General features: G+C 46.9%; 1 protein-coding gene across 1 annotated transcript; it reads left to right on the top strand.

The window, feature by feature from the left end:
• On the top strand, positions 1 to 26,286 carry ATP2C2 (ATPase secretory pathway Ca2+ transporting 2; the record flags this gene model as incomplete). The annotated part of the gene is made up of 27 exons (XM_082005688.1): positions 1 to 99; positions 5,463 to 5,573; positions 6,881 to 6,997; positions 8,694 to 8,783; positions 8,866 to 8,901; positions 8,994 to 9,055; positions 10,354 to 10,462; positions 10,543 to 10,692; positions 10,788 to 10,856; positions 11,635 to 11,710; positions 11,946 to 12,012; positions 13,277 to 13,401; positions 15,389 to 15,486; positions 16,220 to 16,321; positions 17,142 to 17,231; positions 18,685 to 18,786; positions 19,367 to 19,523; positions 20,905 to 21,075; positions 21,689 to 21,786; positions 21,872 to 21,922; positions 22,406 to 22,572; positions 23,221 to 23,289; positions 23,373 to 23,489; positions 24,171 to 24,318; positions 24,905 to 25,000; positions 25,316 to 25,457; positions 26,174 to 26,286. 27 exons carry the CDS (start codon positions 1 to 3, stop codon positions 26,284 to 26,286), a joined length of 2,832 nt encoding a protein of 943 aa, XP_081861814.1.
• Positions 26,287 to 27,121: the final 835 nt, after the last annotated feature.

The following is a 27,121-nucleotide window of genomic DNA, read 5'->3' on the forward strand; positions in this document are numbered from 1 at the left end:
ATGGTAGAAGGACGTTTCGCCAAACTCTTCCAGAAAAGGTCGTTTTGCCGCTTCGCGCAGAAATATCAGCCCCTCGGAAGCGACGAGCCGGAAGAGGAGGTGAGGATTGCCTATGCCTCTTGCCTGGAGCTGCTGAAATAGTTTGTATAATTGGGGTTAATTTTCTCGACTTTGTCTGCTTTGTCCCACCGGTAACTTGATATCGCTGCCGCTGTGCTCTCCTCCCGCTGAGCCGCGTCGCTCCTGGTACCTCCAGGGACAGGGTTAGTGGTGTTTGCCAGGCAGCGAGGTGAGATGGGAATAACTTGTTCCTATGCAATGCTCCAGGACGTATAGCTCGTATAGCTCAGGCCAAAGTCCTGGCTGGGAACACCGTTCTCTGCACCAAGGAGGTTCAGAATCAACAAAAGGCGCAGCTGAGTGAGCGCCGTGCGCCCGTGGGTGCTGTGTGAGGCTTTCCAGAGCGCGTGCCTCAGCAGACGGGTAAAGAGGAGCGGGGCGAACCCCGGCGCCGGGGTCCCGCGCCGGCGGTGCCGGTCGCGGGCGGGTGGGCCGTGACCCCTCGGGCTGTCCCCCGCACTGCCGCTGCTGCGGCCGTTCCCGGGAGCGAATGGCCGAGAGGAGCTTTAGCTCAGCCCTGCCGCGTCCGCGTCGAAATAAGGCTCTTTTTTCTTGGAAAGGCGCCGACCTGGGAACAACGATTCCCACTCCCTGCTTCCACGACGTCTCCTCGGTGCAGATGGACCAAAACGTGGCCAGTCGTTTTCTGGGTGATACATTTGCTGTTCTTGTCTTTTTGCCACAAAACCTTTAGGTCTGAGATTATTTTATTATCACGTTTGCTCAGCACAGGGATTTCCATTGCTCAAGCCCCACTTTTTACTCCCACACGACAGATTGGTTGGGTGCCCTCCCAGATAAACCCAATTTGTCTAATTCCTTCGGAGTGCAGGATCCCATCCCAGCAAGCACCATCCGCGCTTCTCTTTCCGTGACCATCTGAGCGAGGCCTTTTCTCAGATGTCATTGCAGCTAATCCTCTGCTCTGAGTCTGGTCTTCCCAGTATGGGGGTTGGTGAGTGCCACAGGGAGAAGAAAATAAGCTATTGAACTCGTACCCCACGCGCCATGCGGTGCGTTGCACGGTCCTGCTCCGCACTGCTCAAACATAGCTCAAAATCCCAGGAAAGGAAGATCTTGCTGAGGTTACAGAAAGTGCCGGTAATCTCGCTTTGGTGGGACGCTGAGAGTTCTGGTCGCACCTCGCAGGAGGCAGCAATGGCAACGGGAACTTGATAAATCAAGAACGTATTCTCAGGTTATGGTTTAGGCTGGTAAATGCCTCACGTTTCCGCTAAGGATGGTGTTTTTCTTCGTCAGTTTAAAACAGAGCACTTTCGATCTTACAGATCTTGAGCATTTTGGTCAAAGGGCTGTCCCTAAAGATTGTTGTCCTCACCTTAAGGATGCGCGGCCGGGTGATCTGACGGGACCGAAGGCAGGATAAACACACGAGCTGTGGAGGAAAGGCCCCGGCGCGGGTAGCGGCGCGGTGATGGGCAGCCTCGACTCCCTTTCTACGGCGGCCCGTTCCGAATCGCTGCGGGGTGGCCTCCGTCTCCACAGGCGGTGCCGCTGGGACCGGCCATGCTCAGCCCCGGTCCCGCGGGCGCCAGCGGGACGCAGCCGTATGCGCAGGCACGGGCCTCCCTCATCCCAAAATAACCGCACCCCAGAGCAAGATGGAAACACCTTTAAGATCTTGGAGAGCATCAGGATGGGAGAAGAGTTTGTCACGCAGAACTACGGCCGACCCACCAAGGACCTGCTGTGATTTAGGGGCTTTTTCTCTTGCCAGCTTTAGGCAGAGCTGGCTCCTGCCCCGGGCACGTCTAGGTAGTAGATTTTAGCGCATTAAGATCGTCAGAGTTTCTTCGGAGCTGCGAGGAGTTTCCTTTTGCAATTATTCCACTTCTCCTCACCGAAACCCCGTTTGAGCCTTTCCCCCACAACACCTGGTCCATTCGAGATGCAGCAGCCCTGGGACGGAGTCCGGGTATTTCCCAGCCCTGCTCCACACTCAGGGCTGAATTGCTGTTCCGGGCCGGGCCGAGGCTTTTTTCCATTTCAGCTTTCACAGAGCTGCCGAGCCCAATTCCTCGCCTCTGAAAAGCTTCCAGCAGGCAAGGGGTTAACCCCCTCCTTCCCTCCCTCCCTCCCTCCCGCTCCCACAGGTTTTTGGGCTGAGGGCGGCAGCACCTCCCTCCTAGGAGACCTTATATACAAAGTTGCCTTGAACTTCTGGTTTTGGGGGGGTTTTGGGGCTGGGTGGGGCTGGTTCGGGGGGGTGAGGAGGCTCCTCAGCTGGGCTCGCGGTCGCCTGTGGCGCAGGGTTTTCCGGCAGGGATGGCAATGCCGTCTTTCAGCTACGGGGCCTTGCTCTAGCCGAAAGGGAGCTGGAAGAGCTTTTTTTTTTTAAATTAAGAGGAGGAGAAAAAAAAAAAAAAAAGGCAGCCAGGTTTGAGCAGGAACAAGACCAAGAGAGCGGTGGGGGACACGGGAGGGGTCCTGCAGGCGGGGGCAATGAGCCCAAGGTTTGGGCACTGCCCACCCAGCCTGCGTCAGCCCTCCAGTCCCCCCCGGGGGCAACTTAAAACCCAGGGAATAGTTCTAAAGCAGCTTTTTTTGGCTTTCTGAATAACTGAAGCCTCTATTTTGAGGCTCGTATCTGCAAGCAGGGAGACCGGAGGCTTTACTGCCTGCAGCAAACCCGCAGCTCTGCCACAGACGTGCGAGGGGGGAGCGAGAAACGGGGCGAGAGGGGCTGGAGCCACCGCGGTGGGTCGGGGGCGGCTGGGGGGCTCGGGCCACGAAGCCCGGCGGGGCTCGTAGGGCCGCGGGTTGCCCTGGGCTTGTTTCTGTGCTTCTGCCGAACGTTTTAAAGGGCTTCTCGTTCGACCGAATAACCCAGCCCGCTTTTGACCGGATTTACAATATATTATCTGGTCCAAAGTAATGTACGACAGGGGGAAAAGCCCCTGCAGACGCTCCGCGGAGGCAGAGGTGTGGGGGCAGATCCCGAGGACTGGTCTTCGGGGCCGTTTGCCAGCGTGTACAGGAAGGGCTGCGGACTCTGCAGAAAGCCCCCCGCTCGCTTCCTGCCCGCGCCCGCTGCCCGGCGCGGCGACTGACGGCTCGTTTCGGGGCGAGGGCTGCGGCGGCAGCGGCGCCGAGGGGGGCCGGGGCGGGCTCCCAGCCACCGCCAGCTGCTCTTTACAGCCTCCGGTATCTCCTGATCTTGCAAAGCAATAGATAAACTAACAATTCTTTTTTTTTTTAATTTTTTACTTCTTCCTGCCCCGCTGTATGGAGTCGTGCGCTCTCGTGCTTGAGTTATGGCTAAAGGCTAAAGGTTAAAAATGTAAATGGATAATGTCGATAGCCCACATCTGTTTTACAATGTAAACAGAAAAGAAAGTAATGCACAAGGAGAGGTTGGTTTATGAAGAGGTTTGCTCAGGACACTACCTGGTGCCTAACAGACGTGGGGTGCGTGTTACCCTTGTGCCCGGGTCTCTCCTCACCCTCCAGCTCCTTTAATTAAAATTTAAACTCCTTGGAGGCAAAGCTGTGCCTTGACGCCTGCATGTGCCATCAGCCGCCCGGGGGAGCCTGTAGAAACCGCGTTAATCAAATCAGCACAGCAATGAATGTAAGGTATGTTTCTATATGTGACAGCCCTGTATTTTCCTCCCAGCAAGTCCGTCCACCTCCTTGATGCATGGGTGCGTTTTGGTCTTGCAGGGTCTGGGAGTCAGCAAAGTTACAGGGAACTGATGAATTCGTACAAGTAGGAATAAATCGGTTTCAAACATGGAAGGAATTTTTGTCGCTTCCAGGAATGTCTGTGAAGGAAATGTTGAAATAAGGGAGATGCCTGGTGCTAGTGCACCTCAAAAGAGTGGAGAAATACCGCAGCTTCTTCGGGCAGAACATGGTCACCAGCGTGAGGGACGCCTGGAAGCAGGAAAACCCTTGGAAATCTTGGGCAAGTTGCTGGGGTTTTGGAAAGGCAAAAGGTTGTTCCTGGGGCTTCTACACGAGCACTGCACAGGCCAAGGAATCCCAGCAAACTCTTCCGTGTTTCCACGGGGCGCGGGCCGGTGCCGGTATCCCACGTATTAGCAGCTGTGCTGTGGGCCAGCGAGCGGCGGTGAGAAGAGGGCTGCAGCACTTGGAAGTGGCAGAGGTCTTTTTAGGGAGCAGGGCTTAGAGATGCTCCTAACTCACCTGCTACGAGCTCTCCAGAAGCCACGAGACAGAAACCAGTTCTGTGTATCACATGAGCGACCAGCCACAGAGGTTTTTCTGCGTTTATCTCCGGCTTTAGATTGCAAAACACTGGGTGTTCCTAGAAACCTCCTCAATATTCACAGAAGGGCTAATTCTCCACACACCCCTTCAGGCGCCTCTGAAGCCCTCCAGACCCTTGCTCAGGTGCTGAGGAGCCAGACCTGAACGTCCCCCACAGCAAACTCCCCGGGGTGCTGGGAGCCGGTGCCGAATTCCTCTCGCCCCGCCGAGCGAGAGCCGGCTGTGGGGCTGGGCTGAGCACCATGCTCTCCGGGGATCCCTCTCTTCGTGTGCTCGTCTGCTTTATGAACAGGAACGCCGGTGGGAACGGATTTTCCTGTCCCTTGGGAAGGGTGAGATTCCTCCCTCTCCGTACTTACCATGCAATAGCGTTCGCACCGCCTCCGTCCCCTGCCTGAGATTTCAGGGGATGCTGCTGCTCTGGAAAGGGTTTTGGAAAAGGAGACAAAGGATCTCGAAAAGGAAGAGAGGTCAGGGTGCTGAGTACCTGGGTGCTGGGAGCTCGGCGCAGCCCCGGGGCTACCTGCACGGCGCAGGAGGGGGTTGTCCTGCGCGGAGGCGTTCGCAGAGCCGGGGCGGGAGGAAAACAGCAGTGGAGACGGGAGAGAAGAACTTTCCTTTCTCCCACTGGCTCAGAGATTTTTCCAGCTCGCATTTTCTGTTCATTTATTATGTCTTTAACAAGGGAAAAGGGGTTTTTCCCGTGCTCCGAGCATCGAGCACGCGGCGGGCTGCGAGGCACTGGCATGGGGTGATGCTGCTCCTGGGCAGGACGCCCGCACACGGCAGCGCCCGGCACGGCCTTCTTACCGCGGCAGCGGCGCGTGCTCCTCTCCTGGGAAATCCAGCTCCTAATAAATGGCCTTTCTTCCACTACGAGCACGTGCACCTGGCTTGGAGGCTGTAGAAAGGATTAATTAGTGAACGGTACAAAGCGCCGTGCTTCGGGGAGCATCTTAGCTAACTGAAGTCGCACAAGCTGGCCAGATGAGGGAGGGGAATGGGATTAAGGGAAGAGGCAAAGAGATGCTAAAATGCTTTTATTAGCTGTGCTCTTTCCTAACAACTGCTTTATCTCGTTTACTCAGAGCCGCGAGGAGCGTGAGCTGAAAATAATTGAGCAGGAAAAGGAGGTGACAGTTCTGCCGCCGAAGGACGCGTGTAAATGCCATAAAGAAGACCTGGCCAAAGCTCTGAACGTAAGGGTTTCACACGTCTCGGTGGACGTAGCGGGGCAGCCTGCACAGTCCGGCTCTGCGGAGAGACTGAGCAGCAAAACGCCTTCGGTTTCACGCGCAAAGTGCTGGCGTGCCCGGTTCCTCCGCCGTCACGCGGGGCGAATCCTCACGAACACGCGGGCCGTGTTCGAGGCTCAGCACTGGGCATTCCCGCTTCCCTTCGTCCCGGGGAAGGGCGTCAGCGAAGCGAGCGGCTCTCAGCCGCCGGGGGAAGGGCCCGGTTGTTTGGCCGGCAAGCGACGGGCTCGCGGGGCTCCGCCACGGGCCGCGCGGCTTCCGCCTTCGAGATCTGGGGAGACGAGGCGCACCGCGCCCAGCGCTCCTCGCCCGGCTTGTGGCAGCAGGTGTCACTTCGGGGCAGAGCCCATCGCCCGTGTCGTCCCGGCTGACCCCTCGAAGGCCGGCTCGCAGCCGGGACCGCCGGGGCTCGCCCCGCCGCCCCCGCCCAAGCGAACGGCGAAGCCGGAGCCGTCACCCGGCTCCGCTCGTGCCGAGACCCCTCTGCCCGCGGGGAGCGGGGAGGCCAGCGCCCGCAGGGACGCTCGCGGCGGCGGCGCCGGCCGCTCTGCCCCAGCCCCCTCGAGCTGCCCGACGGAGGGACGGAAGGATGAAGGGACGGAGGGACGCGGGGGCTTAGGAAGGAAACGCCGGTTACTTGGTCTGGACTGGAGCTTGCCCTTGGGAAAAGAAACAATCTGGTGTTACAACTCACGCTTAACCCCGTGTATGAAAAATAGATGGAAATTTAGAGGGGCTGAGTCCCCGTGAGCAGGGAAAGCTGTAACGCTGCAATATTTTCGTGTCTGACCTCACTATTTTTTTAAACCCAGGCAAAATACATCTTATTCCTTCTCCATTTGTTCTCTTTGAATTTTGTCAGGATATTCTTATTTTTGTTTTTTCTTTAAGTGTGCGGTGAAACCAGAAATCGATTCTTTCCTTTACTATTTTAGGTTTCTAATTTGTCATCTATTATATGACATCTCACTTGTAAAATTTTTTTTTTAAATTGACTTGTGCTCACTTTATGTGTTTCTGTGACAGCTGATGGTAAAGTTTTATAGCTTAACAAAAATAAATACCCAAACAGAGACACAGTGGATACTTTTTTTTTTGGTGGGAGAACTGAACCATGAACATCTTGCCCAGCCTACTCACACGTTTTTAACACAACTTTGCCTTCAGAAGTTTTCTATAACTATTCTACAATATGTAATGTTTCGTTGGTTTGTTTGTTCTGGGTTTTTTATATATATGTTTCCCTCTAGGTTGACTTACAAACTGGACTCTCTGAGTTTTCTGTGCTACAGCGCAGGTTAAAACATGGCTGGAATGAATTTTCAGTAGAGAATACAGAGCCGATATGGAAGAAATATCTAGACCAGGTAAGGATTTTCTGCGCAGATTCTCATTCCCTGGCAAAAACCCCTGGCTGGGTTGGCCTGAGCGTGCCTCTACATTGAAATATTCAGGGTTTCTACTTCCACAGATTCAGCCTTGGGACAGGGATACAGAAACTGTCCCCCCGGGAAAGCCATGTGAGATTCAGATGCAGGGTCACTTAATGTGAAGAGAACATCATAAAATTAAAAAAACCCTTTTTATCTCCACGCAGCCCACAAATCAAAAGCCGTAGATCGGTGACCTGATTTCTGGAGCATATTAAGGCAAGCGATAAAATCATGAAAGGTTTGAGGAAAAGCAGCAGTAGCTGACGACCTCTCTGATTTCAGTCACCCCGGTGAAGGAAAGCCCTAAAGCCTCCAGCAAAAGCAAAGGGGGTTGTCAGGCTCAGGCGCGCGTTAGCGTCTCTCTTAGCGATACATCAGCGATGGACCCGTTCGTACACGGGGCCACGTGCGTGAAGATCTGTGATTTCAAACCAGCTGCCCTCAAAAAGCCAGGCAGAAGGTGGTATTTGCTATCTCGTTTTTCCCCAGCTGAGTTATCCCGGACTTTTGTTTTTATTGAATGGTTCTCATCAGTATTTAATGCATCTTTCACCTCTCTCTTAGAGCTTTTAAGCAAACAAGAATGGTCTTTGTTTGTTTGTTTATTTTCAACTAGTAATTTGACTGATTCTTCTTCTTGCTTAGCTGGATCACGAAGACCTTGGTTGCTTTGAAAGACTTTGTTTTTATTTCATGGATTATCCCTTTTTTCCTACGTGATCAATATTCTTTAAGCACTTTGTAATTGCCACTAAGCCCCTTCAAGGATTCTTTTATCCTTAATAAAAAGTGAGACGGTGCTTTTTTTCCACTCACCCTTAACAAGCTGTGTCCCCTGTGGGGACACCAAACGAACCCTTTGTGCACCTCTGATCTTTCTGTCGGTCTCCCTGGAAGAGCTGCTCGCGCTCCCACCCCACTCACACCTCCGCACTTGAGCACCGTCCCTCCGCAGACATTGAAGGGTCTTCTTCCAGCCGCTGTTTTTGTAAAACCACCCCTTCGGCTCAGTCTTCCTAAAGAGGAATGAAGGGGACTCTCACCCTTGGCTCCAGCCGGGAATAAATGTAAACCTTGGCTTTCCTACCGGGCATCGCTGCGCTGCTGTTACCCAAAACAGTCTTGTCTTTGCCCGGCTTCATTCCTTTCCCTCAATTTCCACGTCAGCTCATCGGAGCCGTAACTTTCCCGGGTAGGAGAAAGGTCCGTAAAATATGTGCTTAAAACTGAAAAAAGTGAGGATCTGACTCCCGCAGCACTGGGTACAGTGCAGAGTTCAGTAGAGTAATTGAGGAAAAGAAAAAAAGAAAAGAAAAAAAGAGGATTTCTGGTTTCAAATTCTAAAAAGACAATGAAGTTTTTGTTTGTACCCCCTGTGCCTCCAAGGAGCTTTTAGAGTCAGCCCGCGCTGTCTGCAAAGGCCTGTGCAAGCAGAGGGAAAAGAGGAACCTGGTGTCTTTCGGTGCGAGCCTCTGGCCGGTCCTGGCGGGGCCGCGTCGCGGCGGGGCCGGGCCGCGTCCCTGCGGCCCAACCGCACCTCTAATCCCTGTGCTGGTGAGACCCCAGGCCAGCTCGGTTTCAGCGACCCCACATTTAGTTCCCTATCGCAATTTGGTTTTGTTTTCTTCAGTTTAAAAATCCCCTCATCCTCCTGTTGCTGGCTTCCGCTTTGGTGAGCGTCGTCACGAAAGAGTACGAGGACGCCGCGAGCATCGCCACGGTAGGTGGTACCTCTCCTGCAGCCCAACCCCTCGCCCCCTGAAGCCGGAGTGCCGGCGCCTGAAATGCCTCTTTCTTCGCAGGCGGTGCTCATCGTGGTCACCGTGGCCTTCATCCAGGTACGTCAGCCGGAGCTCGGCGCTGCGGCCGGGGCCGGCGCGAGCGAGCCCTCTCGCGTAACTTGGCTTTCTCCTCCTTTCTCATTGAAAAGGAATACCGCTCGGAAAAATCTCTGGAAGAACTTAACAAGCTGGTGCCCCCCGAGTGCAACTGGTGAGGCGTGCGTGGTTCGGTGGGCTTTGGCAGGGACCCACCAGAGGAGGAAAGGGCTCCAAGCTGTCGTCCACGCAATGAGAACCTGGTCTCTGGCGGGGTGGCACGTCCGTGGGTGCAGCTGTAAGGCATGGGGAAAGGGGATGAAATAACTCCGTTTTTTAAAGTAAGGCACCCAGCGGAGTTGGGAGGTTCCCAGAAACATCCCGCTCCACACCCTGCATAAGGGTCCCTGCAGCCTCCTGCGTGTCGCCGACTCCCCGCGCAGGGAAAACCCCACCTGCCTATTTTTGTGGCTTTAGGGTGGATTTGCCCCTGGTCGACTGGCACAAAACGGACCACGAGCAGAGGTGCACGTGGGCCGGGCTTCCCCGCCGCGCCTGCCGCTGTACGAACGTGCCGGCCTCAGGCTCACCGACCAGGCGTTCCGGTGCGGGTCGGCCGCACGCGAGCGCAGCCACGCCATTGCCCGTGGAGCAGTTGGAGGGTGTATCACAGAATCATTAAGGTTGGAAAAGACCTTTAAGATCATCAAGTCCAACCATCAACCCAACATGCCCATGCCCGCCAAACCATGTCCTGAGATGCCACGTCCACACAATTTTTGAACACCTCCAGTGACGGTGACTCCACCACCACCCTGGATCAGACACCGCAGACACTGCTTTGATGTTTGGTACCCGTGCTTTAGGTTACAGGAAATGCTTTTCCTATTTACATCTTTGCAAATCAGTTTTGTCACGGCCAACAGAAACTTGAGCTGTGAGGCTCGGAGAAAGCGTGCGCTGCGAAAGAAGCGCGGGGTTTTCTTCGGGTCCAAACTTCACCCAGGCTTGGATCTTACAAACGCCGCTGTTTGTTCCTTCTTTATTTGTGATACGACTTCATGAGCATCTGACCACTTGGAAGGCTTTTAGTACAATAGCAAAATGCCAGCAGTAATTCTAGCTTTAAAAAAATTATTTTTAGGTTAAGGAATCTGCATTTCATTATTTAAAGCGTAAGCCACGGGAAAGCACACCTTCTTGTCACTCCTGTCTACTGCATAAGTACTGTTTAAGTCATTTATTGCTGAAACGTAAGTCTCCCATAGCCTGGCCATCTGTTTATGAATTAAAACTGAGCCCAAACTGAACATAATCATCTCTCCTCCTCGTCATAAAGATTTCATCTTGTTTACATTGGAAGCTCTTTGGGGCAGGGCTCCTGCTTTCTTGCCACACATTCCCAAGCCTGCAGAAGGAATAAAAACCTCACAGCCTGGTTTCCTTTCTTCTTTTTCCATTTGTCTCATGTAGCCTAAGGGAAGGAAAACTGCAACATCTTCTAGCGCGAGAGCTCGTGCCTGGAGACATCATACATCTGTCTGTTGGCGACAGGGTTCCTGCAGACCTCAGGCTGATAGAGGTAAATACAGCTACACATACAAGAGCCTGTTTTGGAAATGTCTTGTCTTAGCAGTGCCAGAAATGAGGCTTTTTAATTAGGTTACAGATCTGCTGGTGGATGAATCCAGTTTTACTGGAGAAGCTGAACCTTGCAACAAGACTGACAGCGTATTACTGGAAGCCGGAGACATAACCACGCTGAGCAATGTTGTTTTCATGGGGACCCTGGTGCGATACGGGAGGGGAAAAGTGAGTCCTGTCAGCCTTGACCTTCTCCTCGATGTTCATTACAGAATCTCTAGATTTTTTTCACCTCCCCCTCTCTTTTCTCCTCATCTTTTCAGGGCATAGTTATTGGGACAGGTGAAAATTCACAGTTTGGAGAGGTGTTCAGAATGATGCAAGCTGAAGAGGTAAAGAAGTCTATGTCTGTGGAAATGGTGATGTCCAGAATGAAAGTTTGTGAGCAGGAGTGGTCCCGAGAGTTAATGCACTGGGTTCATTTCTGTTTCTGCTACAAAATGCCTGTGTGACTGAGGGCCACCAAAGTGCTGTGTCCAAAGAGGAAGGTTATAAGCCGGATTTAGGCTTCTAAATCCAGACTTGTGATGCTCAGTTTGTGTCTAACTTGGTAGTCACCTAAACATCATGGGTTCTTTCCACCCCCTCACGCTCTTTCCACTACGTATATAAAATTTTACTGCTATACGTGCCAACGCTGCATGGGCCAGAGCTCTGAGCTAACACAGTTGAGGTTCTAGAAACTAGTTAATCCATTAATGCAAGAAATCACAACAAGGCAGAAGTAGACACTTCTGGACAATGAAAACATCCCTATCCCAGAGGCTTTGCACACACATTATCCAGTCCTGGACTCAATCGCTAAGGTCCTTTCCAGATTTAGCCCTTTACTCTGTTTCTACCTTGGGTCTCCAGTTGTAAACAAATTTAATTAGTCTCTCTTTCCCATTTTTTTTGCCTGTCCTGAGTGCATTGAGGCAGAGACTTTCTCCCTGCGGGATAATCTGTGCCCAGCAGACCCCGTTGATGGTCTGGGGTGGGTAAGCACTCGGGTATATCGGGCAGCTGTAGGGACCACGGTAATGATAACCAGGACTGCGTGGGGCTGACCGTCATCTTGTCATCTCACATAACAAGCAAAGAAAACCAGCTGTTCTCTAATGTTTCCAGACTCCCAAGACGCCTCTCCAGAAAAGCATGGACAGACTGGGGAAGCAACTCACTCTTTTCTCCTTTGGCATAATCGGTGAGTTGGACGCAATGCTCATACTCGCACCATCAGCCGTTAAAAGCCCTCTGTGCCCTAGGGCCACTTTTTCCAAAAGTACTTGTTGATGTGGACTCTGGGGGTTCAAGCAGAGACACCACTGAAGGAGAGATTTGGGGGACTCGCGTGCTCAGTTCTCCAACAGCAGCTAAAGCAGGTCAGAGATTTATTAATTTCTTGAAGTTTTTTTAATCGGATGGTTTTTCCCCACCAGGTTTAATAATGCTCATTGGCTGGTTACAAGGGAAGCATCTCCTCAGCATGTTCACAATTGGAGTTAGGTGAGGACTGGAGAGGACCTTTCTCTTTGATTTGTTATGAAACATGGCCCAGGGAATTCCTTGTTCCAAACAATGGACATTTCACAAAAGAGAACTTGAGTAAGACCTTTTATAAATACATATTGATCTTGCACTGGTGAAATTAATGTGAGCTTTACAACAGAGTTTAGGATGGAAAAAAAAAACAAGTTTGGGGGTTTATTTAATTTTGGAAATTGGTATTTTGAAAATCTTCATTGGCATTTCCACTTCATCCTGCTGTGAATGTCCATTCTTACCTGTACTATGAATTTAGTGGAAGTGTAGCAACAGCAAATATTAGTCTTTGCTGTTCTTACTGGATTTACGTCTAAAGATAGGAATGCACATTTTATGTGGCATAAAAAGCATGCACAACCTCTTAATCAAACATAATAAACCATGTGGCTTTAGTAGTACCCATAAAACCTGTTGTTTGGTGTGTTGTCATGGCTCTAAAATCAATCCTTTAAAAAAAAAAAAAAAAGAAAAATTTTTCTACAGAAATAAAAATAAAACCACAGCTGAGGAGATAACAGAGAAGCTAAACTGCCCCGGTGCCCACCTTCCTGTCTCCTGGGAGGATGCAGCAGTAAAGAAAAGTGGTTAAGCCTGAGTTTTGGAGAGCAGCCTTTGGCTTAGAAAGTCCCCCTCAATTCCTTTTTGCACATGCCTAGAAGTGTTCAGGGTTACCCAAGGAATAACTAAGGGACAGATACAGACTGTGTGTGGATTTTTCTAGCATGTCAGGTGTTGCAGGTTTTGACGTTGCTCCGATTCAGTGTGAGAAGCATGGGGGCATCTGTGGAGCCGATTCTGTCCCGCCGTAGCTTGTGCCCCCAGGTAAGAGAGGAGATGAGGGGCTGCGTGTGGCCAAGAGCCAGTAGCTAACGTGTGAGCCGTGATGCCAAGGAGTATTCAACTTCCATCCTCAGCAAGTTAAATAAATGAAATGAAATCAAAATCCAACCCCTAAATCCCTACTGAGCCAGAAATTAATGCTCTTTGGCAATGTGAAGAAGGAAAGTAATTCCTCTGTCAAAATTATCCAGAAAAAGGTTGAAGGGTTGAATAAATAGCCTGCTTTTGTATTTACGGTGCGCTGGGAGTCCCAGTGGTTAGCACTGCACGCTCCTGCACATATAAGCAGGAAAACTCACCCCATGGAAACCCCCCTTTGACATGTTTCGGTCAGTACTTGTAGTTTGTCCCTGTTTTGAAGCTGTTTTCTCTCCGCTGTTCCCAGCCTGGCGGTGGCTGCCATCCCAGAGGGTCTTCCCATTGTGGTCACCATAACACTGGTGCTGGGCGTTCTCCGGATGGCCAAGAAAAGGGTGATTGTGAAGAAGCTGCCCATAGTAGAAACCTTAGGTACGGCTGCGAAGGGGCCACACGGGTTTGTCATCTGCCAGGCTTCAAAACCTGAACTGATTAATATTGGGCTGGCCAAGTGAGCCTTGGTCTGATTAAAAAAAAAAAGTTTGGAATATGTTTACTGGGCCAGAGCAACCCACTCAGACTTAAATATTTTTTCTACCCTGTGTTTCTCACCCTTTTCTCTTATTTTAGTGATATTAACACAGGCAGGTGCTAGGAATGGTGCAACTCAACCCATGGCATCAGCCCATGGGGAGAAGAGCCCCTCTGCAGACATACATGCCCAGCTTGGGTTGAAAGGCTTTGTTTCTCCTTCCTCCCCATTCTGTGGGATCATCCTGCAGGTCCATCCTGTCCACTTCTTCAGTGTCTGGCTAAAAAACCTTGCAGCCCCTCAAGTTGAGCCTGGTGGCGTAAACAAAACCATTTGTCCTTCCACAGCCTGTGTGGCCATCTCCTGGATATCCAAAGGGTTGTGGAAAATAGGGACAGAGAGGAGCTTGAGAAAGGCATCCAGCCCATCCTCACAACTGCAGGGCAGAACAAACTGTAATGAAATTATTCTTCCACCTCCCCTTGTCTTCAAATTGTCCCTTCTCCCCAGGTCGCCGTATTCCAGGCGTTGGTACCCTGACCTCGGTCAGTATGGCCATTATGTGCAGGAGAAGACACGTTGTGCTTTTAGTACCACTCACTAAAAGGCACACTAAATGCTAAGCCTGGCCCGTGCAGTTGCAAATATCTGCTGCACAGCCAGAACCTTCAGCTAAAATCTGTATTCCTTGGAAATGCTGCTATTGTTTGAGCAGTCTTGTTTGTTCTGCAGTTAAGGAATCTTATCACCCTTATTTTATTTTATCTGCGCTGACCCAGGACATCTGAAACGGTCTTATCTCATGAAGAATTTTGTTCTGGTAGGGCTGTGCCCAAATAAGCGTAACGGCCAGATGCCCGGGTACTCTGCAAGGCAGTCTAAGCACGGCAAAAACCGAACTCTCCCACGCATTAACTGCGTCACGTCTGTTAAACTTGAAAAGCAGAAAAACAATCCTTCTTCTCTTGCTGATTCTTTAATCGTAAATAACTGAAAATATTGAAGGTGATAGTTTTGCTCTGTTCTAATCCTTTAAAACTGTAATTAATTTAATCGCAGCCCAATCTGCTTCATTGTCTCCAGGCTTTTACCTGGAGTCTGTGCCCAAGCCGTGTGGTCATCTCCAGAGCCAGGGAAGATATTCAGACTTAGGAGGGAGCTGGAGTCTCACACTTTTTTGCATTAAAGTAATTTTTCCCCTTCTTGGGAGTGGAAACTAGCCTGCATGCGGTGACTCTGCCAATTCACTCCTTTGCTGTATTGTGCTGTAAATGGGCCCTGGAAGAAACGTGCTTTCTGAAGCAGTATTGTCACAGAGCAGAGCAAGAGTGAGGCAGCTCCTGCTCTTACCCGTGGATTTTTAAGTATTTTCTGTAACAGCCTTTAACACATCTACCCTCACAATCCCATGGTGGGGCAGGGAAGGGCTGTTATTCCTGATTTAGAGAAGCAAGGGTTAAACAGCCCACCTGAGGAAGCGTGTGGCAGAGTGGGAATTTGATAGGTCTTTTCAGAATATAACAGCTGTTCTGTGTGTGATATTGCAGCTCGGAAGCATTGATCAACGCTCTGGAGACCCGCGCCTTCTCTGACTGCCCACCACACGATGCTCAAGACAATCTTGAGCTCAAGACAATGTGGGCTTCTTCAGATGCCTCCTACCACATCTCACATCCAAATTATGGGCATGATACCCTGACATGTACTCAATTCCCTTCCTTACAACACCCTGTTAGGGAACTCATCCATTTCTTGGTACTTTCTCCCTTTACTCACCGGTGCAGTTTGAGTAATGCGAGGGAAACACGTTCTCCCTCTTCTGGGGCCCTGAATCTCATCGTTCAGTCGCGTTATTTACCCCTTCTGACTAAAACTTTCCTGCGTCAGGTTGCTGCAATGTCATCTGCTCAGATAAGACAGGCACCCTGACAGCCAACGAGATGACGGTGACTCAGCTCGTGACCTCGGATGGGTTCCAGGCAGAGGTATGGCCGAGGCAGTAATATGGACTTTCCCGTTCAAGCTCAGCGGGACCAATTTGCTTTTAGTTCAATTAGGCCCAAGCCAGGGACGCTGAGTCCGTCCCAAAACAAGCAGTTTCTTGCACATCACCAGTTCCATTAAAGAGAAGGGACTTTGCGGTGCTGGAGACAGTCAGAGGTGGGGCTGAGTGTCCTAAAGCTGCTCAGATGCCATAAACAAAGTCGTTCATTGACATCATCTGCTGTTCTCTACAATTATTGTAAGTACTGAGACCTGCAACTGGCCCTTGTGGGCCCATCTTCTGTAGGAATATTTACTATACGAGTGACCTGATCCTTCCACTTGGTTCATTTACCTGCGTGCAAAGCGGGTGAAAAATGCAGGCATGCAGAATGTAAGGCAGCGGAGACACAGGCCAGCCATCAGCAGGGTAAAACCAGGGAACCCACTGCTGCCAAAGGGCTGGATCTCTTGACTGAGCTGCAAGAGACTTCTGAACTCATGGTGAGCAAGTTCAGTATGAGACAAGCTGATTCTTTTTGTTCCTATGCAGCGATTGTAGCATTATACTTTCATTATCTGCAGCCTTTCCTAGAAGCATTTTTTTGAGCTAGAAAGAATAATCCCAGCAGGCCTTCAAAATCAGAAATTTGCTCAAGTGCACCCCAATGTATACGGACATAGTATAGTCCTGCCCGGCACTGGGGAATTGCTCTTTGTCTCTCCCTTCCTCAGGTCAGTGGGGTGGGCTACAATGGAGAAGGAAATGTTTATCTTCTGCCATCGAAGGAGATTCTCAAAGAATTTGCCAATGTCTCAGTTGGGAAACTAGTGGAGGTAAGCATAATTTATGAACGAGCTTGTCCTGTTTACATCCAGCTTCCTTTGCACAGATCGCTTTGGGCTATGAGCGTGCAAAAAAGCCACTTTTATAACTCTAAAATTAACTGTCTTGCTAGAGCATTCTTGTAGAAAAGCTCTGAGTAGTTGTGATATAATACCTGAAACTTATGGGTGAAAGGTAGCAATCGTAAGGCACATAAAGAGAGACCAGAGTCATCAGTTTAAAGTGTCAATGACATTTTGGATAAAAATACAATTCTGGCAGAGGAGAGACTGATAAATTTTACCACGTTCAGGTTTTTAATGTAGACAGATTCTAGACTTCAGTGAGCAACATAGTCAATATAAAAACACGCTGTGATGGTCTCTGGGCTTCGTGATAACATTAAATAAAATCCTGCACGTTAAACTGTAGGCTAGAGCGGAGTGTTTGGGTTGTGAAAAGATCTGAGCTGGAATCTCAAATGGAGGTTAGGTTTTATTCTATCCATACTGCATGCTAGAAGCAATAGTAGGAGAGAGTAAGTTTTCATTGTTGTGATTTATCAGGCTGAGTAGATATAGATCATGTTTTGCTTGATGTTAATTTATCCAAAATGTAACATCTTACCAAAATATCATTGTAGCCTATGGATTAAGTGGGTTTAGAAAGCACAAGAACTGATATCAAGAGATGCCGCTATGGGGAATAGCACATCTTTTGGGATGTGGCTGCTTTCATTCTCCAATCTCTCATTATTTCACCTGAAGAGATGAAAAAGCTGTGAATTTAGTGATGGAAAAATAAACCATGTAAATATGTCCCTTTCTCTAGGCTGGCTGTGTAGTCAATAATGCCATTATCAGGAAAAATAGTGTGATGGGACAGCCCACAGAAGGAGCTCTCATTGCCCTTGCAATGAAGGTGAGATTGTTAAGATTTAAAACTTTCCAGAAATTAAAAAAAAAGCTGGAATTGTTAGGTCTGAGAGCAGTGATCAGACTTCTTGGACTTCTTTAAAGTCCCCAGACTAGCTTTATTCTTTCCTTGTCTCTTCTCCCCAAGGTCATAGATGTACAGCTCTCCCACGTAAACCTCTTGTCATGGACAAACACCTTCCCTGAGCTTGTGCTAACAGCTATAATTGTTTTGCTTGGTTAATCTGTGCAATTATGCTGCTTAATGGATTTCTTTCAGGCTCAGACCAGACTGCCTTTTTTATATTTTCTGCACATGCCAATTAAGAGTTCAGGAAGAAGACAAGAGAGTGAAAAATGAGCAACAGGCCATATGAAAAAGCATGGCAGAGGGTTATCATCGACTCGGGTCATCTGCTAGCTTTTTACACTATTCTAGTTGGTTATGCAAAACAAGAATTTTACATTAATATTGCATTTACGCCCATAGGCAGAGGGCTGAAAAACACCTCAGGGTATCATCTAATCAACATTACGCAGCCTGTGACCCACAGATTTCAGGTGGGCTGTAAAGCACAGAAGGTGCCTGATGAAATGATGCACCTGCAAACCTCTGTTCTTACCTCCAGTTTTTAAAGTTTGTAATTCTAACAGTGAAACCACAATTTTTTTTTTATAAAACAATGACTTTTTTTTTTTTCCTAAATGCTAAATTAAAATCTTCCTTTGCTCCACCATTCAGCAGCCAAGCAATAGCAGAATACGAGGGGGGCATCTCTTTGTTTTTAATTTTTTAGTTTGGTGGGAGCCAAGGGAGAGAGGGATGAAAGCTACTTCTGATCACTACCACTGTGCCTAGTGCACCACGGGAGCTGCTCAAGCAGGCGTGTATTGATTTGGACTATCATACTTCATAGCTGAAGGGTCTTCTTGTGGTGAATCGTTTTTTGAGTTTAACCCATCAGGAAATAATTTGAAACCACATCCACGACTGACCGTTCAGTTATTTGCAATTTCCCTTTTTCTTCCCAGTAGGGTGGCTGGGAAGTAATTGAAGTGGGGGAAGGCTGAGCTTGGGCTGGAAGAAACCTGCTCTTCCCACCCCTTAGATGCAGGTTTAGGGAAAGGACTTGAGCCCCCTTTGACCCAAAGCCCCACCAAGACAGCAGTGCAGCTCCCTCGTTCTTGCAAAAGTCAACAGGGATCAAGCTTCAAACTCCAGTTTAATTTATCCCAGATCAGGCACCAAAAGGCAAAGATGAGTTTGAAAAATGAGTTTTACTCTTCTTTTGAGTAAAGCAAAAGAATTCAAATTCTTTTGAATGCTTTCTCTTGAGCTCTATGGTATATGGCTGCCTGGAACTAAATGGTCAACAGTCAACGCTTGTGATATAGAAAATATATGCAAGCTTTGGCATTGTTCGGCATTACAATGCTCTTTTTGTTTTACCTTACTTTAGATGGAATTAGCTGACATAAAAGATATTTATGTAAGAAAGAAGGAAATTCCGTTTAGCTCTGAACAGAAGTGGATGGCTGTGAAATGCACGCTGAAAAATCAGGTAAAGCAAACAGTAGGTGCTGACTGGTTTCGTGTTTCTAATTGTGCACCTCAACAATGGGCATGAAACGGTATCTCTTTAGCAAATAATGTTTTCAGAAGTTAACTATGTCAGGAGAAAACTGAACAAACCTCAAAATGCCCAACTTGGGTGTAATTTTAGCTTCTGAAGCTGTGCTGGAATGGGAGAAGATAATACGTTTCATACAGTGGTTTGAGCAGGAAAACAAAAGCTTTTCAGAGATACCTGACAGGGGAAGTACGATATTTGGAAGAAAATGTTGCCCATTTTTCTCTTACCGAGTTAAGGAGCTCGTTTTGGCCAATATTGTACTCTGGTTTAAAAACTCACCAACCTTTTTATTACTGTTCTGTCCGTGATGGTTGAACATGGCAAATGGCTAGAGCAAAAATATGGCATCCTATAAATAATACGTGCACCTGGGCACTTTACAAAACGAGTAAAAATGCAACCGAAAGATCTTTTTTACCTACGATGTAAAGACTTGTGCATTATTAGTATTTTTAAAATGTCCTCTTTTCTTGTTTTTGATAAAGCATATTATCTCCTTACTTTAAAGGCTGAGGAAGATACTTACTTTATGAAAGGAGCATTTGAAGAAGTGATTCGATATTGCACTCTGTATAACGCTGGTGGCCTCTCATTATCCCTTACACCCCAGCAGAAAGCCTTCTACCAGCAGGAAGAAAAAAGAATGGGCTCCTCGGGTCTACGGGGTCAGTCATTACATTCTGTGCCACTTAAGCTTACAGTTTTTTGCCCCAGTACTTCCCCGCTCTGGTCAGGATGGACAAAGGCTCAATCCTCAGCATCACTTGCACGGTCTCTCCGTAATACTCGTGAGAGTTTGCCAAGCAGTCTCTCTTCGGGCTGCTGGAGGCTTGCCTTCCACTGACCTTTTTGTGCTGGGTTTAAATTAGTGAGATTGAAAGGAGCTGAAAATAAGCACGGGAAGTGGTGAACGTTTTTCTTCCACGGAGCACTGTGATTGCTTGGGATATGGTCTGAATGTCGCATTGAAAAGCTTCGTGCTGAACCCGATCTGAGCGCTGCTCTGCCAAGCTTTGCTTTTAGAGGAGCTGTTTCAAGAGCAACAAAAGGCAACTTTGAAAGGGGTTCAAAACATGGATTTGGGCACTGAGGTTTTTATTTGAAGTTTGGTTCAATTCTTTATTAGGACCAAATCTAATGATCTCCTTTTGATCCTGACTTCATGTCAGCGCACAGCCCACAGACGTCTTTATACGCGTGTCGTTTCCTTCATCACTAGAAACATCCTTCCAGAAGCTTCTTAGACTTTCACACGATAACAAAGACACCATCTCCTGTGCGTGTTCCCGGGATGTAATTAGATGAGAAGAAGTCTTGGCAGCTGGGTCTGGAAGATGGTATAGTTAATGTATATATTCTCCAGCCCTGCGTCTTGCAGTTAGTAACTCATGTACGGAGCTTGCTTTACAATATCTGAATCATCTGCCATTGCGAACGGCAAATTACTGCTCTGAAGAAAAGCGATTAGCTCAGGCAGCTGCTGCGAGCTTGTGATCCAATCATCAAAGCAACGCTGACATGAACCCCTGGCAAAATATCCTTGAGTGATTTAAGAGTGATTGAATGATATGCTTAGCCACCAAGAACAGAAACAAAACGTTCAGAGCCTTGATGTTTACGCGATGAAAGTTTCACTGGTTTCACTTAATTTACGTTTCACATTTTTAGATTAAAAAAAAAAAAAAGTTGAAGTTTTTACAGGAGCACTGTTGTTTAACACAGTCTGGTCTAACATTGCACTGTCCCAATTTAATCCATCTGCATTTAGGCAAGATGTGGTAGACAGATTTAAATTAGACAGAAATAAATCCTAAAAGAAACATGTGAAACAGCTATGTTCTGATTCAGATAAACTGGTATTGTTTGCATGGACCAAATTTTTATGTCTATACAAGATCTGAATCTAATGACTAAAGATCTGGTTTTAATGACTTTTTCTGCTGTAAAACTAGCAAGTTAATATCTCCTCTAAATATTCATTTTCATGTATGGAAACACATTATTAATAATTTAGTTTTGTCGTCTTTTTTCTCCCTCTGTTTCTAGTACTTGCTTTGGCTTCAGGTCCAGAACTTGGCAAACTAACATTTTTAGGTCTGGTTGGAATAATTGATCCCCCAAGGGCTGGAGTGAGAGAAGCTGTTCAAGTCCTTTTTGAGTCTGGTGTATCAGTAAAGATGGTAACTGGAGATGCCCTGGAAACCGCTGTGGCTATAGGTAGCAAACTTAGCCTCTTTCCTGTGGGTCTGTATTCTGTCTGTCAGATCAGTCACATGTTATGTCGCTTAATAATCAACTTTATCAATCTTTTTGTGTGTGCAATAGAGGTTTTAAATGCCACTGAGTTCTTGCTTTTCCATCGAAACAAATCATATTAAATGCAGTAATAGAGCAGCTATGGACTATGGGCCAAATTCCAGTAACTTAATTCCACTATTTTAGCACCAAAAATGGCAAAATCTCAGTGTAAGACCCTTCAGTGAGACAGATGGCATTGCCGGGATTGTAGACTCCGCTAACGTTTGGAGTGTGAGTATCTCTGCGCTTCCCATTTCTGCATTTTGCCTTTAGAGCAAGCAGCAGAGAGGAGAGCAACAGATTTAGCATCAGCTCCAGTTCTGGGTGTTTTATTGCTTCCATAACTCCAGCTGAGCAAGGACAGGGTGACCGGCCCAGCTCAGCGACAGAGCTGTGTGCCCTGTCAGATGCCCCATGTTCAGAAGTATTTCCCAGTAAATTCTTTAATTGCTGCCTCTACTCTTTGAGTCAGGAAATAGTTGGCTTTTTCCAGAGCTGACAGGCAGATCTTATTTTGGGCTTTTCTTTGCAGGACAGAATATTGGTCTCTGCAATGGGAAGCTGAAAGCCATGTCTGGGGAAGAGCTGGACCAACTGGCAGAGGCAGAACTATCATCCACTGTCAAAAATGTAATGCTTTTGGTTACAAAAACAAGGCCTGGTTCCATTTCCAATAGCAGCAGTCTAATACAAGATTGTATTTTTTGTTTTTCAGGTTTCCATTTTCTTCAGAACAAGTCCAAAGCACAAATTAAAAATCATAAAGGTACCGAGAGCCTTTCGAATCCATTCTCTGCCTCACAAAAACAAGGTGTAGGGAGTGTCCCTTGGTTTTCTAGACCACCTGGTCTTCCAAGACAGGATCAGCTGAAGCTAAAGGACCATAAAACCCCAGCTAGACCATTGGCATTATTTAAACTGAAGGCATTAACATTTCTTCTGCAGATCTGGCCTGGGTCGTTTGAAAGACACTAATGAGATATTACCAAGCATAATACCAGGAGAATGATTTCTGAGGACTTTACTCCCCTCTTCTAACTCCTGCTGGAGTTGTGAAATTCTCTGTACTCCTGAAAATCCAGTCTCTTAATTAATCTTAATAAACTAAGATTTCAGTCTGAGTTTTGTCCTCAGTGGGCTGCTGAGTCTAATTCCTCTCTTTCAGTATTATGTGCAAGTCCTGTGACTGCCAACAGGACTTACTTATCTTCTCCTGGCTTCAGAGTCTCTGGTCTCTCCACTCTCGCAGGCTTTGCAGAGGGCTGGTGCCATCGTGTCAATGACAGGAGATGGTGTTAACGATGCTGTGGCCCTTAAATCTGCCGATATCGGGATTGCAATGGGACAAGCTGGTACAGACGTCAGCAAAGAGGCTGCCAACATGATTCTCGTGGATGACGACTTCTCAACAGTAATGTAGGTTTAGTGACTTTCTTGCTATCAGAAACTTTCTTACTTCAGATACTTTCTGGCTGTTGTGTGACTAGTCCTGGAAATAACACAAGACGCAGGACATATCAGTCAACAGGCAGTAAGTGGAGATTACCTGGTGTGGGTCTGGCTCATTTTCAATTGCATACACGGCAATGACTTTTTTGTTTCAAGTAGTCAAGTGGACAAAGCTACCTTTCATCCGAAAGCCCTGGTTTCTCATTGTCATAGCTAACCGGGGATTTGAAAGTGCCTGGAAGTCTGAGTAGATCGTAACTTGTGCTCTCTGCCTCATCCAGGAAGCTCAGAGGAAAGACATAATTTGCAATGCTCTGTTGATTCATAACAACGGAGTAGGTAGAGTAGAGTGCGGATATAAATAGGTCACATGCCTGCTTTATGAACCAAGACCCAGCCATATGAACCACGTCTGAACCACATCTTTGGATCTACTAGTTCTGATAAAGTCATTTTAACTGAGAAGCTGCATTGATGTCCTCCTCCTAAGCTGGGGTTTGAATTTCAACTGAAATAAGTGCTAGAGAAGACAACTTGTATTTTGAGTGTCACACAGAGCTCAGTGTAAAATAGTGTGAATACTAGTTACTTAATAAACTCTCCTGTCCCTTCCAGGAATGCAATAGAAGAGGGAAAAGGAATATTTTACAACATAAAAAATTTTGTCCGGTTCCAGTTGAGCACGTAAGTTCCCGTTTGCTTCGATTCCAGTGAAGGCACCATTTGGGTGAGGCCTTGAAGAATTAATGTTCTTCTGTGCTTTGCAGGAGCATTTCAGCTTTGAGCCTAATTACTCTGTCGACAGTGCTCAACCTACCAAATCCACTCAATGCTATGCAGATCTTATGGATCAACATCATCATGGATGGGCCACCAGCCCAGAGGTAGGGAAGGGTCAAATGAGAAAAATATTCTTGGTTTTAGTTTGTCTGAATTTGGCTTAGGAACACAAGCTGTTACGATTTCTTATCAACGTGTCAAACATTTGTTGGTTAGATAGAACAAGTTGTATTTTGTTCCCTCCTGGTCCCTCCAAAAGCATTTACTTCAGGTTTACTTCAGGTTTTATGTGTTTCTCTTCTGTGGTGGAATCACTTAACAGCTATTCCACTTTTTGACTAGGAATGGTCTGTTATCCTGAGCGCATCACCTGCTGGTAGCCCTGCAGGTCTGACTGGCAAGGGGATGCTGGGTATACAAGGGGGTATATGCCCCAAAATCACACGATTTAGGAACCTCATCCAACTGCTAATTACAATTACTGCTTCCGCAACGTGGAAGAGATGTTGGCCACAATCTCACAGCTAGCTCTCCCGCTGGGATGGGATACTGATGTGATGCACTAGTTTAATATGTCATTTTAGCAGCTTATTATGCAAAAAAGAGCTTTGGCGTAGGGATCTGGGACGAATCTGGGGCCTTATGTAACCCTGCCGAAATACTGGTATCTCTCCTGCCGTACTTCAAAGAATTTTATCCTCCAGATCCACCCTGTTTTATCAACAGTACCGTTTCGGGATGATCCGCATTAACTAAACGCGTCCCTCTGCTTCTCTTTGAGGCAGCTTGGGAGTTGAACCTGTTGATAGGGATACTATCAAACAGCCCCCCCGATGCATCACAGATACTATACTCAGCAAATCATTGATCCTGAAAATCTTCATGTCAGCTATAATTATCATCAGTGGAACCCTCTTTGTCTTCTGGAAAGAGGTGAGGAAAATCTGCAGTCATATCTTGTTTTCATCAGGGTGGAGGACAAAGTGAAGGGCACTTTCTGAAGTACACGCCAGGACTTTCCGAAATACACCCAGTGGGGAAGGACCAGTACGGGCAGAGGGCTTAGAAACCAGGGTCAGCTCCTAGCTCTGCTTCTGCCTTCCTGTGTTCCCCCTAGTTTGGAGCTTCCTATCCAGAATGGGAAATCTATTACTTGATATGATTTCTATGCTTTAAGGTACTTTTCACCTCTAGCTTTCCACGTAAGTAGAAAATGCCAAGTATGAATTGCTGCTAGTAAATAGTGACTACAGCAGTTTAAGTAATTTAATTTAGAATATTCTTTACTCAAATTCCACATCGGTTTAAGAATTTAAAACATAGTTGATAAGATCATAAACTCAACAATTAGCAGAGAGAAATTAATGCTATCTATAATGGTTAGAACTAGATTCATTCCTTTGTTTTACTACCCTTCGAGTTGACTGGGATCATTAAAAGCAGTTATTTAATTCATCTGTTGAATTGACATATTTTTGTAAGGCTTAACTAACCCCTGAATTTTTACATGTGCTTTCAGAATCCAAAAAGTGGCATAACTCCTCGAACCACAACAATGACTTTTACCTGTTTTGTGTTTTTTGACCTCTTCAATGCCCTGACATGCCGCTCTCAGGTGAGATTGCTCTGTCAGCAATAATTTCTTGTCTCAGAACACTAACATAAGCATTAGAATACTAGTATTTTGCACAGGAAGGGGTTTATTGTCATTTAAAGCAGCATGATTTTTATCATCTTTATAAATAAAGATATCCATCATAGTTCAACTGCAGCTACACTTACTGTGTAGCTCTGCCTAAGTTAGCATTCATGTAACTTCAAGAAGTAATGTATTTTACATGCAAAAAAACAGTGTAGCATTTGAGTACCAACAGGAGATTGGGAAATGTTAAATTTCTCTTTTTTTTCTTTCCCCCCCGCCCTTGTCTAGACAAAGTTGATATTTGAAATAGGCTTTTTTCGAAACCGCATGTTCTTGTATTCTGCGCTTGGGTCATTTTTGGGACAGCTGGCTGTTATATACGTCCCTCCATTACAAAAGATCTTCCAGACAGAGAATTTAGGAGTGCTGGGTAAGTTGCAAAATAAAGAATGTGTTTCGGTTTTGGGTTTGTTTTTTTTTCATTAAATCTACCTTAAAAAGCAGATGCGATTGCCAAATTGTTACACGATAGCTCTCAACCGATTGCTGGTAGGGGAAATCAATTAACAGCTCCTATACCTATATACATACACATAGCTATACACAAATAGTAGTAGTATTTAATTATCCCAGCCTAGGTTTTAAATTTTGATTTACTGCACATAAAATGCAAGTAAATGGAGACATGCCAAGATTTTCCATGAGCTCTGTATGATGATTATTTCTCTACATAAATCTAGGATGATTATGCAGTCACTCCATTTTGAAAAAGCAGGGCGAATGTTTCCTAGATGAAATGCAACACGTATTTTACCATTTGAATCTGTCTAAGCAAACTCTACCCCACGGCTTTGTATTGCATCTACAGTAGGCATGTTGTTAGAAGCAGGGTTCAATGATCCCGAATGGTTAACATAGAGGTTTCCATGCATCAAGAGGACTACACCAACTATGGGTATTCCTTGTCTACTGCAGTCACTTCTTTAATTCTACAGCTAGCAAAAGCAGAGCTAGGCCATAGATCTATGGAGATACACCAGCACAAGTATCTACTGCAGGAAGGCCCTTAACTGGGGATTCCTGGCCAGCACAAAATCCAAAATCCTGGCCCGCTATGTTCATCTCCACGCTGTTTCCTCTCGGCAGACCTGCTGTTTCTCACCGGACTGGCTTCCTCAGTTTTCATTGTGTCCGAGTTCGTCAAATTCTGTGAAAAACGCTGCTGTCGACCAAAGCACACAAAGAGATGTCATAACTGATGCAAACTTCCTCTAACGATATACTTGGAAGGGAGCTGCAATGCTGGATAATTCAAATGCACCATTTTCTGACACCACACATCCTTTCTGAAGACACTCGCGTGAATCTGTACCGGCAGTCCTCCTTACACCAATCTGTTCCTTCTACACGCTCTACCTAAACTATTTTGAGCTGTCTACAGAAACCTCCGGAGCGGCTTCTGTTTTAAACCAAGATCAGGTATATTTTTATAGCATTGATCTATATGTCAAAAATGCTGTGATAGTCCCAGATAAAATAATAGTGTTTCATACCTATACAGAAAAATGTACTGTGTGTAAACTGAAATTTTATTTATTTAAATCAAAATGATTTTTATTAATAAAATCTACATTTTAAAATGCTACTGACAAGTATCTGAATAAGACTCTTGATTTAGACCCTTCCTTTTATATTAGATTAGAAGAATGGAAAGGACCTGCTTTCCCTAGCATTTCTTTTCCTATAGTCAATCTATAGTGGTTCTAGAATCCCAGATATCTAGCCTTGATTCAGCAAGAATCTCAAGAAAACTGTGGGGAGACATCAAAAAAAAAAAAAGCAGAGAGAGCTAAAGTGCCAACCTTCAGCTCTCAGCTTTTGCCGAGCACTGCAGTGATTTTTTTCGTACCTATATGATTAATAGGAGCGAAGGGAAGGCTGATCTGATGCACAGTAGTGGATGGATTTAATAGGGAAGGGACTCACTTTCACAAGCGCATGAGAATAAAGATGACTCACATACATAGCAGGGATGTTAAGCTTTGCAGTTGGATCAACAGCACATAACAGTGATGAAGAGATGTTTAGATCATA

The sequence above is a fragment of the Phaethon aethereus genome (assembly GCF_964289735.1).
Source record: "Phaethon aethereus genome assembly, chromosome: 13".
NCBI lineage: Eukaryota > Metazoa > Chordata > Aves > Phaethontiformes > Phaethontidae > Phaethon > Phaethon aethereus.